The following is a 13,945-nucleotide window of genomic DNA, read 5'->3' as shown; positions in this document are numbered from 1 at the left end:
GAATGGTGGGTGGTGGCCTTCTTTGCTGTGGCCATCTTAACCGCATCAGTTATGATCTTGTTTAACTCCTCGGGAGTTAAATGAATGGTGGGCTGAGGACCATTAGGGGGAGGACCACCTGCACCAGAAACATGAGTGTTGTTTTCTCCCTGAACTCGGGAAGTGTCTTGATTTGCTGTTCTTCTGGTAGGAGCCATATCAACGCCTTAGAACTCAGAATTTCCCACAGACGGCGCCAATGATGCAACCCGGGCGAAATGGATGAGTTGGGTCGGGAACTCGGCCGGGTATACTATCAAAATATTGAAGGAAATATGAGTTGGACGCCTGGCTTTAACCTCGTAACTCCTCGATCCGATTTAGAGATCTGCGGACTGAAAAGTAACCATGTGAATGGGCGCCGGAGGGGTGTCCGGCGTGACCACTCCGATGCTTAAGTCAGCAGAGTACTCAAGCAATAAAACCAATGTAGCCAAGTGATGGTTGTGCGATTGGTGTATGATAAATGAGGGTATTGAATATGTGAATTAATATGTGAATAGATAATAAATGCAAATAAAGAACCTGGTATTTATAGTAGATGATGCAATGATGACCTCGTTTCTCGTGTTTGAAGCATTAATTATAATAGGGCGGCTGATTATACCCTATTGCTCTAACATGTCAAATCGTACACTTGTCACATCCAGACTATTTGATTCATTGTCCACTTGCATTAGCGTCAGAGATAGGTCGGCTATACACACTGTTTATCGGCGGCATTAAATACTTCACTCATATCAAGGTGACCGAGCAGAATGCCTCTCAGGTTAATTACAGAAGAACTCCATATCTCGGGGAAATCATGTCCCGGGTGGTCTAATGGCTCGAGACATTAATCTACTTTGTCATGCTATTGGCCTGAGAGCATCTATCCTGGACCGGGCACTAATCATGGATATGATCCATGACCTGGGAGGTCCTAGGGCCCTGACCCGGGACATTCTGGGGCATCAGTTTAAATGACTAAAATAATAATAATTATAATATTTTAAAATTGCCTTTTTTATGTTATATATTTAGATCTTTGTGATTTTGGTAATTTATATTGTCAAAATTCAATTTTGGTCTGCTATCTTTGTTTATGTTTATTATTTTGTTCTTTTCTTCCAACATGACAGCTATGTGGTGTCGATGTGTCACCGACATGATGTTGATGTATGAAATATCATGTCATCGTTCCTAATAGGAATGACGATTTTCTCCGAATATGTTAGAGAATTTGATACTCGACACAAATGAAAAAAGTATGAAAAGATTTTTGGACCCTATTAAATAATTAGATAATTGGGTATGAAGATTTCGGATTTCAAGGATGGGGGTGTAACAACTTCATTCTTTAACGAAATATTAATTCTAATATGTTTTCGTTGAATGATACTATTTGGATATAGAAATGTAAACAAATCAATCTGGTTAATGAGTTTTTTGAGTCGACTCGATAAATATTTGATTCGTATTTGAATTTATCAAACTCGAGCCAAACTCGAATATGTACAAACTTTTTTTGAACCGAACTCGAGCCAAAATTATTTATTTCTATAGTTCACAGGTCGCTTGCGAGTCTTAATATTTTTATTAATATACTATAATTATATTATGAATATATATATACACACACACACACTTGGAGCCTTTCAGAAGTTTCCAGAGCTTTCGAATATTCATTCTCGAACCTTATCATCCGAACAAATCGCGAATATGTTCAAAGATTTCGAGGCGAACTCGAACTTCCTTTCAAATCGAACTCGAGTCAAACAATTAAAAATTTTTGATTTTCAAATTAAACTCAAACCTAAATATATTCGATTCGATCCTTGAATTTTTTACCAATATTCAATTCGATTTGGTTAATTGACACACCCTTAATAGGGTTGACTGAAATTTTTTAACAAGTAAATTAAATCAATGTCCGAAAACTTGATTTAATATGATATATTATTTAGGATAACAAGTTGTATAGATGACATGATTTAAACACGAGATGTCCTAATGGGACAAAGACTGGTATGAGAAACAATTATGATTAGTTTGATTGATCCTCCAATCGAAAACCTTACGGCCCTCAAAATAAATCCCATCTTCTCTTGCTCCCCAGGAACATGTATTACCGCATTTGTCACGCCATTCTGAATCAAAAACATCGAAAGCCATAGATTTACACTCCCACCAGAGATGACAGAAGAATACAGTGTTCGGCCACAGATTCTCGCAAAAGCTGAACTCAAAAGATTGACTCGCATATAATGTATGAAATCCGAGATCATCATCCTTAGATGCACAGTGCAACTCCATTTTTTCAGAATTGGGGGGGAGTTGATCGGCTACAACAACTTTAAATTTAGATGTGAAAAAACATCTTAGAGCATAATGTACTTGAAGATGAGTGGATAATAGGAACACAAATAATATGACTACTTTCATTTTTTTTGGATAAATGATGTTAGATATGATGATTTTCATTCATCCGAAGTGTTCTTTTTATATACATAAGATAACTGACCAGCCCACAAAATTATGAAAACTTGAGGTGGATTCGTTTGAGTCAAAAGTTTTGAAAAAAAAACACAAAAGAAATTACGCATACTTTAGTAATATTAACAGAAAAGTGAGCTTTAATTTAAGTTGTGAGAAAATCTATGCAACCGATTACCTTGATATTGACTAAAAAGAGTAAAAGGAACAAATATGTGAATCATATTTCACAATGGTTTCAATGGTTTATAGTTTAAGTAAATTATACTTAACTTTTGAGTTTGATAATGAATACGAATTTTTTTTAATAGAAGTTGCACCAAAGTCCAGACTCAGTTTTTTTTCTTTATAAAAAAGATTACTTAATTTTTCAAAATTAACTTTAATCAAGCGTCAAAATAAAATTTTGTCATTATTGACGCAATTTTCAAATCATAAGATTTTTAACTCATAAAAAAATTAAAAAAATCAAACTAATGGCAGTTTCAAACAGCAAAACATACGACCGATTTCTCTTAGAAGAATCTTAATTTTATGCAAGAGGATTAAGATGACTGAAATCGTGATCGGCGGAGTGGAACAAACACCTTTGTAGAAGGTAAAAACACCACCGATTTATTTTCATGATACAAGAGCTGACATTCTGCTATGAAACAATTTTCTGCAAATGTTTAAGTCCTATATGCTAGAAAATGAGATTAGAAGATCAGTGTTCGCAACACTTTGTGATCACAAAATCATAGTCCAGAGACTAAGAGAGGCATTTTACAAAAAATTGTCAATCCAGTTTCGCAGCAAGCGTGGTGATGAAGGAAAACTTATTAATCCAAAAATGAAAGATTCTAGACGGTTTGGAGAGACAATGATCCAACTAAGAGCAGATAAATTGCTTCAACCAGAAGAAATAGAATGTTTTAAGATAGTTCTACATAAGAATGAGGTAGAGTTTGAATATAAGGTATCATTAGAAGATGTCAAGAAAAGGATCAAAGAAAATTACGATGAAGATCCCTTGACTATGGTGAGACAAAAATCAACTTAAAGCTTGCCTAAATATTAAGGAAGGAAAATGGTATGAATTTGTTCGATGCAAACCTATCCCAATGCATATAATTGATCAAATGGGTATGCAGATTATAATCAAAGAACATCTGGACCTTGGTTTAATCAAAGCAAGAATTTCACCATACAACAGCCCATGATTTCTTACAAGAAATCATGGTGAAATAAAAAAAACAAACACATACTAGTTATTAATTACCAAGAAATTAATAAGATTCTGGAGTTTGATGGGTACTTCATACCTAGTAGAGAACATCTAATTAGTTGCATACGCAATGCAAATATATTCTCTAAATTTGATTGTAATCTGGTTTTTATCAGATTCCGATGAAGGGAGAAAGCAAGAAATTCACAGATTTCTCCACGCCACAAGGACACTATATCTGCGAGGTATTACTAATGGATTAGCTAATTCACCACAGATATTTCAAAGAAAAATGGATAACCTATTTAAAGATTATTTTAAATTTATGTTTCTCTATATTGATAAAATCGCATCAAAAAATATGGAAGAACATATTAAGCATTTAGAGATTTTCTTTGATGTGTGTAAAAAGGAATGACTGGTTCTATCATAAATGAAAGCAGTCATTGCCACAAGAAAGATTGAATTTCTAGGAATATAAATCGATGACTCTGAAATAATTTTGATGGATCATATACTAGAAAATGTGCAAAATTTTTCCAAACGAACTAAAAGAAAATAAACAAATACAAAGCTTTCTGGAAGTTGTTAATTTCGCTGGGATGTTTATTAAAAAATCTAGCAAAACACAGGAAAGCGTTCAGTCCATTACTGAAAAAAGATTCAAAATTTAATGGACAAAAGAATACACACATGGACTTAGTCAACTGAATGAGATTTTTAAAAATCTTCCAAAAATGGCCGCTCCTCAAGATGAAGATGATCTGTATTATATACGGATGCCAATGATCATTGGTGGATGTCAGTCTTAACAAACTCACTCCAGAAGACTCGCACGAAGCTTTTCATTTTATTAAGTTAAGGAGGTCAGATACAAATATTCAAAAATTTATCAAGGATCATCCGACAGAAGAAACATACCTTGTTGCTTCAATAACTGAAGACAACATTTCCACCAGAAGAGCATGAGGTCTACGGGTCTTTCTTACTGAGATGGACAAAGTCAAGTTTTCGTTTAAATTTTATCATAATTCGATAAACGGATCATTCATGTTAAACACTATGACATGAAAAACCAAAAGTTTTGCAGAAGATCTATTCGGGAAAAAAAAATCTTTTGTGGAAAAACAAGCTGTCGGGAGTAAAGAAACTCGTCGGAAATTCTGCAATATGGCTCATGTGGGAAGATGGTCAGAACAGATCTGCCCAGAATGCCCAAATCAAAAGGAACCAGAATTTGGCAAAGGCTTCATACCTCGGTCAGATATAAAGCATCTTTCAGAAACAGAACCAAGTGGTGAAGGACCGCAACCATGTTTTATTCGGGGACATCAAAAATATAAGATTCCTCGACAAAAATAAGTAGACATGTGACTACCATCACTTTTCTTTGGGGATAACAAAAGTTAAAGATTTCCCGACAAGAGATAGTGAGCATGTAACCAACCCACTAAATGAACAAGAAAACTTGGACCCAATTACACCTATAAATAAAGAGTAAATGAGAACCAGTAAAATACACAAGAACAAAATCAGAACCTTAAGAAAATGTATTATACATATTTAAAAGTTTCTAAAAGACACATCAAGGTAATAAGAAGACAGCTAATAATTTTCAAAGATCTCTACAAACTGCTAAAGGAAGCAGGAAATGAGATATCATAGGATGTAAACGAATCGATCTGGTTCCTGAGTTTTTTGAACCAACTTTATAAATACTTGATTCGTATTTGAATTTATCAAACTCGAATATGTATGGACTTTTTTTTTGCAAAACTCGAGCCAAAATTATTTTTTTCTATAGTTCACAAGTCGCTTTCGAGTCTTAATATTTTTATTAATATAATATAATTATATATTGAATATGTATATATATACATTTCGAGCCTTTCAGAAGTTTCAAGAGCTTTCGAACATTCATTATCGATAAGCTACCCAAACAATAATTTAATAGGTCGCGAATACGTTCAAAGATTTCGAGGCGAACTCAAACTTCCTTTCGAGCCGAACTCGAGTCAAACAATTTAAAAATTTTGAGCTTCAAATTAAGCTCAAACCTAAATATATTCGATTCGAGCCTTGAATTTTTACTAATATTTAATTCGATTTGGTTAATAGGGTTGACTGAATTTTTTTAACGACTAAATTAAATCAATGTCCGAAAACTTAATTTAATATGATATATTATTTAGGGTAACAAGTTGTGTATCGATGCCATGATTTAAACACGAGATGTCCTAATGGAACAAAGACTGGTATGAGACAAAATTAGGATTAGTTTGATTGTTCATCCAATCGAAAACCTTACTGCCCTCAAAATAAATCCCATCTTCTTTTGCTGCCCATGAATATGTATTACCGCATTTTTCGCGCCAAATCAAAAACATCGAAAGCCAAAGATTTCTGCCTCTACCAGAGATGACAAAAGAATGCAATGTTCGGCCACATATTCTCGCAAAATCTGAACTCAAAAGATTGACTCGAATGTAATGTATGAAATCCGAGATCGTCATCCTTAGATGCAAACATCTTAGAGCATAAAGTACTTGAAGATGGGTGGATAATAGGAACACAAATAATATGACTACTTTCATTTTTTTCAAGGATAAATGATGTTAGAGATGATTTTCATTCATCCGAACAGGCACAGACCTATGTTCGGCCCGTCCTAGGATGTAGCTCAGCCCAATTTTTTTTTACAAGGAGTTATAGATGTTCGAGCAAATTCTAATTTTTTTTGATAAATATATATAGAGATTTAAGCACAGTCTAATTTTTTAAAAGATATCACGGTGCAAATAACTCATAAAAGTACATATCTAAAATACCTATTTAACTTTCACAGTGAATAAATATAGATTTTCGATATTTCAAAAGGGGTTTGGTGCAAATAACTCATAAAAGTGATAAATTTATTTTATCAATTCTTTTATTTAATAGAATTTGATTTTGAAAGTACATTTAAAATATATTAAAAATAATTTTAATGTAAATTTTAAATCTAAGTGAAACTTGTCTTATATTAAACGGGTTACATATTAATTTAAATAATATATAAATTTTGAAAAATGATATTGATTAAACTTCTTTTTTGAAAATTTACTCTCCTATTTCGAATACGCTAGAACAATAGATTTTTTTTTAAAAAAATACCAAAGTTATTTTGCTAACTATTTTCATATTAATATCTCATATTTGATATATATATATATATTAACTTATTATATTAAGTTCAAGCCCACCTCAACTTTATTTTCTGGATCTGTCCCAGCATCCGAAGTGTTCTTTTTATATACATAAGATAAGATAACTGACCAACCCACAAAATTATGAAAACTTGAGGTGGATTCGTCGAGTCAAAAGCTTTTTAAAAGACACACACAAAAGAAATTACGCACTTTAGTAATATTAACAGAAAAATGAGCTTTAATTTAAGTTGTGAAAAAATCTATGCAACCGATTACCTTGATATTGACTAAAAGAGTAAAAGGAACAAATATTTGAATCATGTTTCACAATGATTTCAATGGTTTATGATTTATAGTTATGTAAATTATATTTAACTTTTGATTTTGATAACGAATACGAAATTTTTTTAAATAAAAGTTACACCAAAGTCCAAACTCAGTTTTTTTTTTTCAAAATGAAGCTTCAAAATAAAATTTCGTCATTATTGACGCAATTTTCAAATCATAAGATTCATCATTCATAAAAAAAAAATAACAATCAAATTAATGGCAATTTCAAACAGCAAAACATAGGACCGATTTCTAAAATCCTAGAAGGGTGTATGAACTGAGGTATTTGAATTATTAAATTGTTTTGAAGCATGAATTATGAATATATGATTATCAAAAACATTCGAGTTACTTAGGTGAATTTAGTCGTGTATCACTTTAAGTGCATATATTTTGAACCTAAGCGAATAAACCATTAAAAATATCAAACATTTTCGATTGAGGAACTCGTGTTCTGTATGATATATGGAATCAAAATCATGCCTTTCTCCTCAACAACAAGGCAAGTAGATAAGACAAGGCTGAATCAACCGAGGCCAGGGCAACGATAAGCAAAGCAACAAGAACAAGAGTCAGGGTAGCCGTCTTCAGCTGTGGAATAAAGAAATGAAATGCATATCAGTCTCCAAGCTGTGTAGGATGAAATTTAAAAACAAGATTACTTGGCAGTTTGAGTTCAAGCTGTAGAGGATAGTGAATTCATGGTCAAAGCGATGAACCGACAACAAGACATTTTTATAGACGAACGACTAGCATGAGTTACTTGAGTCACATATGTCTCCATTTGGAAAAAAAAGAGTAAATGCACAAGTTACATCACCAAGAAATTAGTGACAGCCAAAAAATTTCTCCACCTCACCAGCCGAAAAAGGAAAATCAAATAAAGCAAGGTCAGGCTGTCGGCTACGTCCTACAGTGGAACTGCTAATCATTTCACAGTCTATTGCATAATATTTATGATCTGTACGCTTGAATCAATCTACTTATGCTTCATCAGGAAGCACTGTAGAATCGCATTGAAGTGGAGCACTGAATGATTTCTGGTCATAGAGGAATGGGCTGAGAATTTATTAACGGACACTCAGCTTCTTGCTGTGCCTGTCCCCCTCAATCCTTATCATAACCACTAGAAAAAGGAAGGACCCATGTTCTTACCACCAAGATCATTACATCCCCAACTGTAGGTACATTTGAAGGATGATGTTTTTATTTCTTATTTACCAAGTAATGAAGTGGTTCATTTTCCCATCAACTTTCTTAATACCCTAATTTTCCACAAAATGATTAATTGAATTGTATGTAAACACTTTCAACTTTCTTAATATCCATAAACAAAGTTCTTTCTGATGCGCACACGCACACGCACACGCACACGCACACACACACACATATCTGAAATAAAATAATGGTTTAAATACTTCTGAATTTCGATAAGAAAAAAAATTGAACACTAATTGCAAGTCATGTATTGCATGACGACATAATAGCATCTTGTCTACAAGGTACCTAGAAAAAGACCGTACTTTAAAGCTGCGATAAAGCATGCAAAACAAAAATCATAAATAACCAAAGGCCACCAGGTTGTTAAGTGTAATTCATAGAAAAAAATGAAAATTCTCTTAATATACCAGCATTAGGAAAACAACACTTTAGGGACTAACCGTTCTTTGAAAGCTTGGCCACTCTATGTACCTTAACTGGCTAGGTTGTTCAATTAAAAATCCAAGTAAAGTTCGAACACCCCTGAATAACAATAGATCATTAACCAATCAGGATGGTGTTATCTACAGTTCATGAAAAACTATTGTCCCATTCAAGTTAAACAATATACGAATATAGGAATCTGCAGTTCGTAACAGACCAACTTGGAATCTGATTAATTTTTTTTTATAAATGTTCAAATTCTATTATTCTTTTTGTTGCTTTTATTCACTTTTCTCCATTTCTTCGTTTTAAATCCTGAAATAAGATACCAGATAGCCTCTCTTAATGGATTCACCCAAAAAGGCTCCATGTTTGAGTCATTGTCGTAGCTCGGCTGATAATCTCTTCTCGCAGCTAAAATATGCGTTCTTCCATGCTGCCGTTGAAGAAAAGTTTGAAAAAAGCAGGGATTCTGTCCACATTCCAAAAATTTATCAGTACATAAAATACATGGTGAAAATACAATGACCCGAAACAAAAAAATTTGAGGTTACCCCTCTTGAAACTAACTCAGCGCCAGTGTGAAATTTACTAAATATACACACATTGAAGTTACTCTTGAGCATGGACACCTCAGGGTAACCTATACGAATAGCCGGAAATTTGATACCTGGACAAAGTATAAAGGCAAATGCAAAATCAGCAAGTTTGCACGAACCTTGTTGTAGAATAAAAACCACAAAATATATTTACACACACACCAAGGAAAGGAGAGAACGATAACCTGGAGAACGAAAAATTAACATTGGAACGACTGCTATACTTATGCTGCAATCTCTGCAGTCCAATAACAGCAAAACAATAAGCAGAATTCGTACGGAGAAAACCTCAACACGATGAAGCAAATGCATATAAAAATATGTAGAAATAACAGAAACTCCATTGAAACACTATTGTCTCCAAATTTTCACTTTTTTTCCCTCAAAATTCCCCAAAATCAAGCTAAGAATTTGACATTTACAAGCTAAAAAGTAAAATAATTTAACAATTTCCAAATAAAAGCCAAAATATATACAAATGTGGCGATGCACTTACTCATTCAAGTGTGTCGGATAAGAGGGAGAAAAAGAGATCCCTACGGTGAGAAGCGGAGTTCCAACTTCTGAACCTTGACCACTGAAATTGAATGGAACGGATTAATTTAGGGTTTAGATTTGAAAAGTAGCAGGGATTCGGTACTGATTTGTCTGGTGGAGCAGATGGGGACGGATTGGTTTTTCTTAAGAATTTGTTCCCTCGGACCGGTTCAAGAAAAAAGTAATAATAAATATTGAGTAATTTTTTCATAAAAAAATATTTCATTTTTGTGAATAACAATCATTGAACCGAACTTCATTTTTACGAATAGGTATATTGTGAGATGAGCTCACGAATCTTTATCTGTGAGACGGATCAATCTTATCGATATTCACAATAAAAATAATACTCTTAACATAAAAAATAATGTTTTTTCATAAATGACCAAAATAAGATATTCGTCTCATAAAATACGACTCGTTAGACCGTTTCACAAAATTTTTTGCTTTTTTTTTTTTATTCATGAAAGAAACTCTACTTGCACCTTCCCTTCCAATTTTTTTCTACAACCTCTCTTACAACTTCCCCTTAATTTCTATGTTTTACTGATCAAAACATAGGATCTCGAACTCGAAATCTTAGTTTTTCTAGGACGACACCTTTTATTAATTGTTTTGATTACACGGAGTTGTAATGGTCGTCATACCATCATTAATGTACGATCAAACACATTTTACTAATATTTTAGTTAAAAAGTATATAATTAAAACATATTTTTTGTCTAATACTTTAATTTTGAAATTTTTTGACATGTTCAAATCAACTTCTACAGAACTAATTTATTTTGCCATTTGACTTACCTGACAAAACATTGAGAAATATTAAATGATTTTAATGATAGAAATTGAACATTGCCTGCTAGAAAACCTGATGGATCCCTCTTTATAATAGTTAGTCATGACAATGGATGCAATTCTTATTGTCAAAATCACGTAATTAATTGACTAATTTCATCGTTATTTTTTAGTTCAGCGACTCGTTCAATTTAGTTAATTAAGTTTTTAAAATTTGGTTTTGGTCAACCATACATTATTTTTTTAACGGTAGGTTATTTTGGTTATCGGAAAATACGGACGTATCATTGAAAATTCCAACAAATCAAAAATTATATGAATATTAAAACTTTGTGTTTGAAACCAAATTTTAACAACTTCATAAACCAAAACTCTAAATCGCACAAAGTTAATGGATAAAGAAATCATTTACCAATAATTAAATGACCTCCCAATAGTAATTAATAAAAGAGAGAGAAATATAAATACAAATAACGAGAAGCATATAAGGCAAACTCCAATATTTATTCTCTAGCTCTAAATATAATGCACTAAATTAAATTAGAAACTATTATTTATTGATGTTATTATCATGAAACATCATATCATGTAATTTTGGCCAAGATGAAATTTCTGACATTGGCACAAGCTTTAATTTAGCCAGTCGAATGTTATTTTATTTAATGTATATTTAAAACATAATACGATTGTCTCTTCCTCCTCTAGCGTTGGGTTTCTTTAAGGTGTGTGTGTGTAGTATATATATATATATATATTATATCAACTGACCTGCATATAGTAGAGTTGCTCTAGATCAAGAGCATGCAAGCTTCCATTAAAGTTGATGATCCCTAGTTCTTGTTGTACAGCAGGAGTATTTTGAAGAATGAAATCCCCGTTTCGAAACTCGAATGTATCTTCATGAGCCAGGTTCCTTTGGTGTGGTATCGAGCCGTTGAAGCCAACTCCATGCCCGAGCGTAACTCGATCACCATACGGAAAACGGTCACGGGACATATATGGGTCATCCATCGCTAAACTTAACCCTAGCTGCCACATGTTGACGGATCCAGCATTATTTTCGACATGACCATATGCATTGTTATAATCATTAGCAATATCTTGAGGTTGAATCTGGGGTTGGTATCCTTCGGCATCAGAGCTAGTATAACTATTATCCCCAAAAGACGAGTTCATGTTGAGTTCCTCATCTAGATTACTCTTTTCTTGATTTTCTTTGATGTTTTGAGGGTTGAAGTCTATGATAGGCATGGAACCAAACCTTCTTATTTTAGTTCGAGGCGCCTTCGCCTCGGGTGGGGATGAAGTCCCAGGGATTCCTGTCTTGTATTTTCTATCATGTGGTGATAACCACGTTCCGCCACGGCATTTCTGTAGAGATTATATATATGTAAAATGGTTGCCATCTTCAAATTTATGATGAATAACATCTTGTTTAGAGAATGAAGTAAACTAACCTGAAGATGACTCGCCACTTGCATTCTTGTGAGCCCAGGTACGTTCATCAGGTCAAGGATCTCTTTAGGGTAACATCCTGTTTTAATTTAGGCACATATGAATAGAAATCTGACATATTTCCAAAGGAAGAATTGATGTAATGAAGAAAAAACATTAACCCTAGAGGACATATATATAACCAAGAGAGATATACTTCCTTCACCAAGTTGGATGACCGCATCCACAAATTTTTCATGTAGTTCTTCGGTCCATTCAGTCCAAACCTTCCTTTTCATGGAACCGAGATTGGGATCGTCTTCCACTTCACCATCTTCCTCTTGGTTTCCAGTTCTCTCACCTCCTGTATTTCCTTCCGAATTATATTTTTCTCCATCGTTTTCGAAAGTCATGTAAACTCTTGAAGGATTACCTTGTTCTCCAAGTACATTGTTGTAAACCGCCATTCGTCCATACCCTTTGTTTGCCTTGAGCTTGCAGATCTTCTCTCTTAGGACATGTTGCCACAAGTACTTCACTGTCTCCATTGTTATTGGCTTAGAAACACAAAGAAATGCTTCCCTCTTCCAAACCCTTGGTCGCGGTCGCGGCATCCTCGTTATCTAGCATCACTTCATGATCGAACGAAATGGGAAATAAACAAGTCTTACAATTGTAACAAACACACATATGACAAAAACAGAAAGTGTGAATATATAAATGTAAAGTTTTCACAGAAGATTAACGAATTTTCGACTCGCAGTAGTAGAAAATACTTCATGCTTAAAAAATATTATTAGAATTAATATGTATTTCATAAATTTAATTTCTTTCAACCAAAATCTCATTTTTCATTTTGCTTTCACCTTTTATTCCTCATTTTTCCTCTGATCTCTTTATTTTATAAGTTCGCGATTTCAATTAATTTCAATCCTTTTCTAACAAAAACTTATTTTCACACTTAATTTTCGACTTCAATTTGGATTTTGAAATTTCGAAAAATGAAAATCGTCACGAAACATTAAATAAGAAAAATCGTATCACAAAATTGACTTTTGAGATCAAACTTTTGTAAGAGAAGTAATTTAACATATCTACGACAGAAACATGAGTGTTATTGTCATGGTCAACTAGCAACACATGAAGAATTTCATTTGCTGAAAAAGCCATTGAAATTGTTGGAGTTGGAAAACTGAAATATATAGCCAAAGTGAAATCTACGCAATATATGAAAAATGGGAACACATTATTTGTGTATTTATACGAACAATTTTCAAGCGATTTATTTAATAATTAGGTCTTTCTCCTTAAATACTTCCAACTTTATGGACGGTGAATTCAACTTGTACCGCAGATCATTAAATTACTGTCGCCTTTTTTACACCACTTTTTGGTCCTCGAAGTTGACCAATAACGCATTGATTTTGTATTATTCAAGTAGTTGACTTCATTTGTTGCCAACCGAATAATCCCAAAATTTTAATCATATGAAATCTTCCATGAAAATTAAACTAATTATAAACCCTTTAATTTTCAAGATAGTCGTGCCTCATCATTAATGATTTTATAATTTAAATATCAAAAAAATTTATATGAAATCGTCTCATATGTCAATTTTGTGAGATGAAAAGTTATATTTTTTTATATAAAAAATATCATTTTAAATGTAGTTGTGAGTTGGATCAACCATCGTAAAA

At 33.1% G+C, this 13,945-nt stretch overlaps 1 protein-coding gene and 1 long non-coding RNA gene across 3 annotated transcripts; both read right to left on the bottom strand.

Moving 5' to 3' along the window:
- Positions 1 to 7,654: 7,654 nt before the first annotated feature.
- Positions 7,655 to 10,176, bottom strand: LOC142505946 (uncharacterized). 2 transcript variants are annotated; one of them, XM_075619089.1, is made up of 6 exons: positions 9,979 to 10,176; positions 9,668 to 9,720; positions 9,438 to 9,553; positions 9,213 to 9,355; positions 8,901 to 8,982; positions 7,655 to 7,830 (listed from the first exon to the last, which is right to left on the bottom strand). In XM_075619089.1, the coding sequence occupies exons 2-6, from the start codon at positions 9,687 to 9,689 to the stop codon at positions 7,717 to 7,719; spliced, it is 477 nt and encodes a 158-aa protein (XP_075475204.1). In that variant the 5' UTR covers positions 9,690 to 9,720; positions 9,979 to 10,176; the 3' UTR covers positions 7,655 to 7,716. The 2 variants fall into 2 exon arrangements, with proteins under 2 accessions (XP_075475204.1, XP_075475205.1); XM_075619090.1 differs by having other exon boundaries at positions 10,023 to 10,169.
- Positions 10,177 to 11,949: 1,773 nt separating this feature from the next.
- Positions 11,950 to 12,605, bottom strand: LOC142505485 (uncharacterized). The gene is made up of 3 exons (XR_012804433.1): positions 12,466 to 12,605; positions 12,272 to 12,348; positions 11,950 to 12,185 (listed from the first exon to the last, which is right to left on the bottom strand). It is a non-coding gene; the product is annotated as an uncharacterized LOC142505485 (long non-coding RNA).
- Between the last annotated feature and the right edge of the window lie 1,340 nt (positions 12,606 to 13,945).

The sequence above is a fragment of the Primulina tabacum genome, chromosome 10 (assembly GCF_025594145.1).
Source record: "Primulina tabacum isolate GXHZ01 chromosome 10, ASM2559414v2, whole genome shotgun sequence".
NCBI lineage: Eukaryota > Viridiplantae > Streptophyta > Magnoliopsida > Lamiales > Gesneriaceae > Primulina > Primulina tabacum.
Note: the sequence above shows the minus strand (reverse complement) of the source record. Positions and strands in the feature narration are given on the sequence as shown.

What these genes read in the sequence shown, in the direction of transcription:
- LOC142505946 (XM_075619089.1), bottom strand. Translation starts at nt 9,689, where the DNA reads ATGTTAATTTTTCGTTCTCCAG. An exon ending in GTTAATTTTTCGTTCTCCAG is followed by an intron (nt 9,554 to 9,667) that starts GTTATCGTTCTC and finishes TACTTTGTCCAG; the next exon opens with GTATCAAATTTCCGGCTATT. An exon ending in CTGAGTTAGTTTCAAGAGGG is followed by an intron (nt 9,356 to 9,437) that starts GTAACCTCAAAT and finishes GAATGTGGACAG; the next exon opens with AATCCCTGCTTTTTTCAAAC.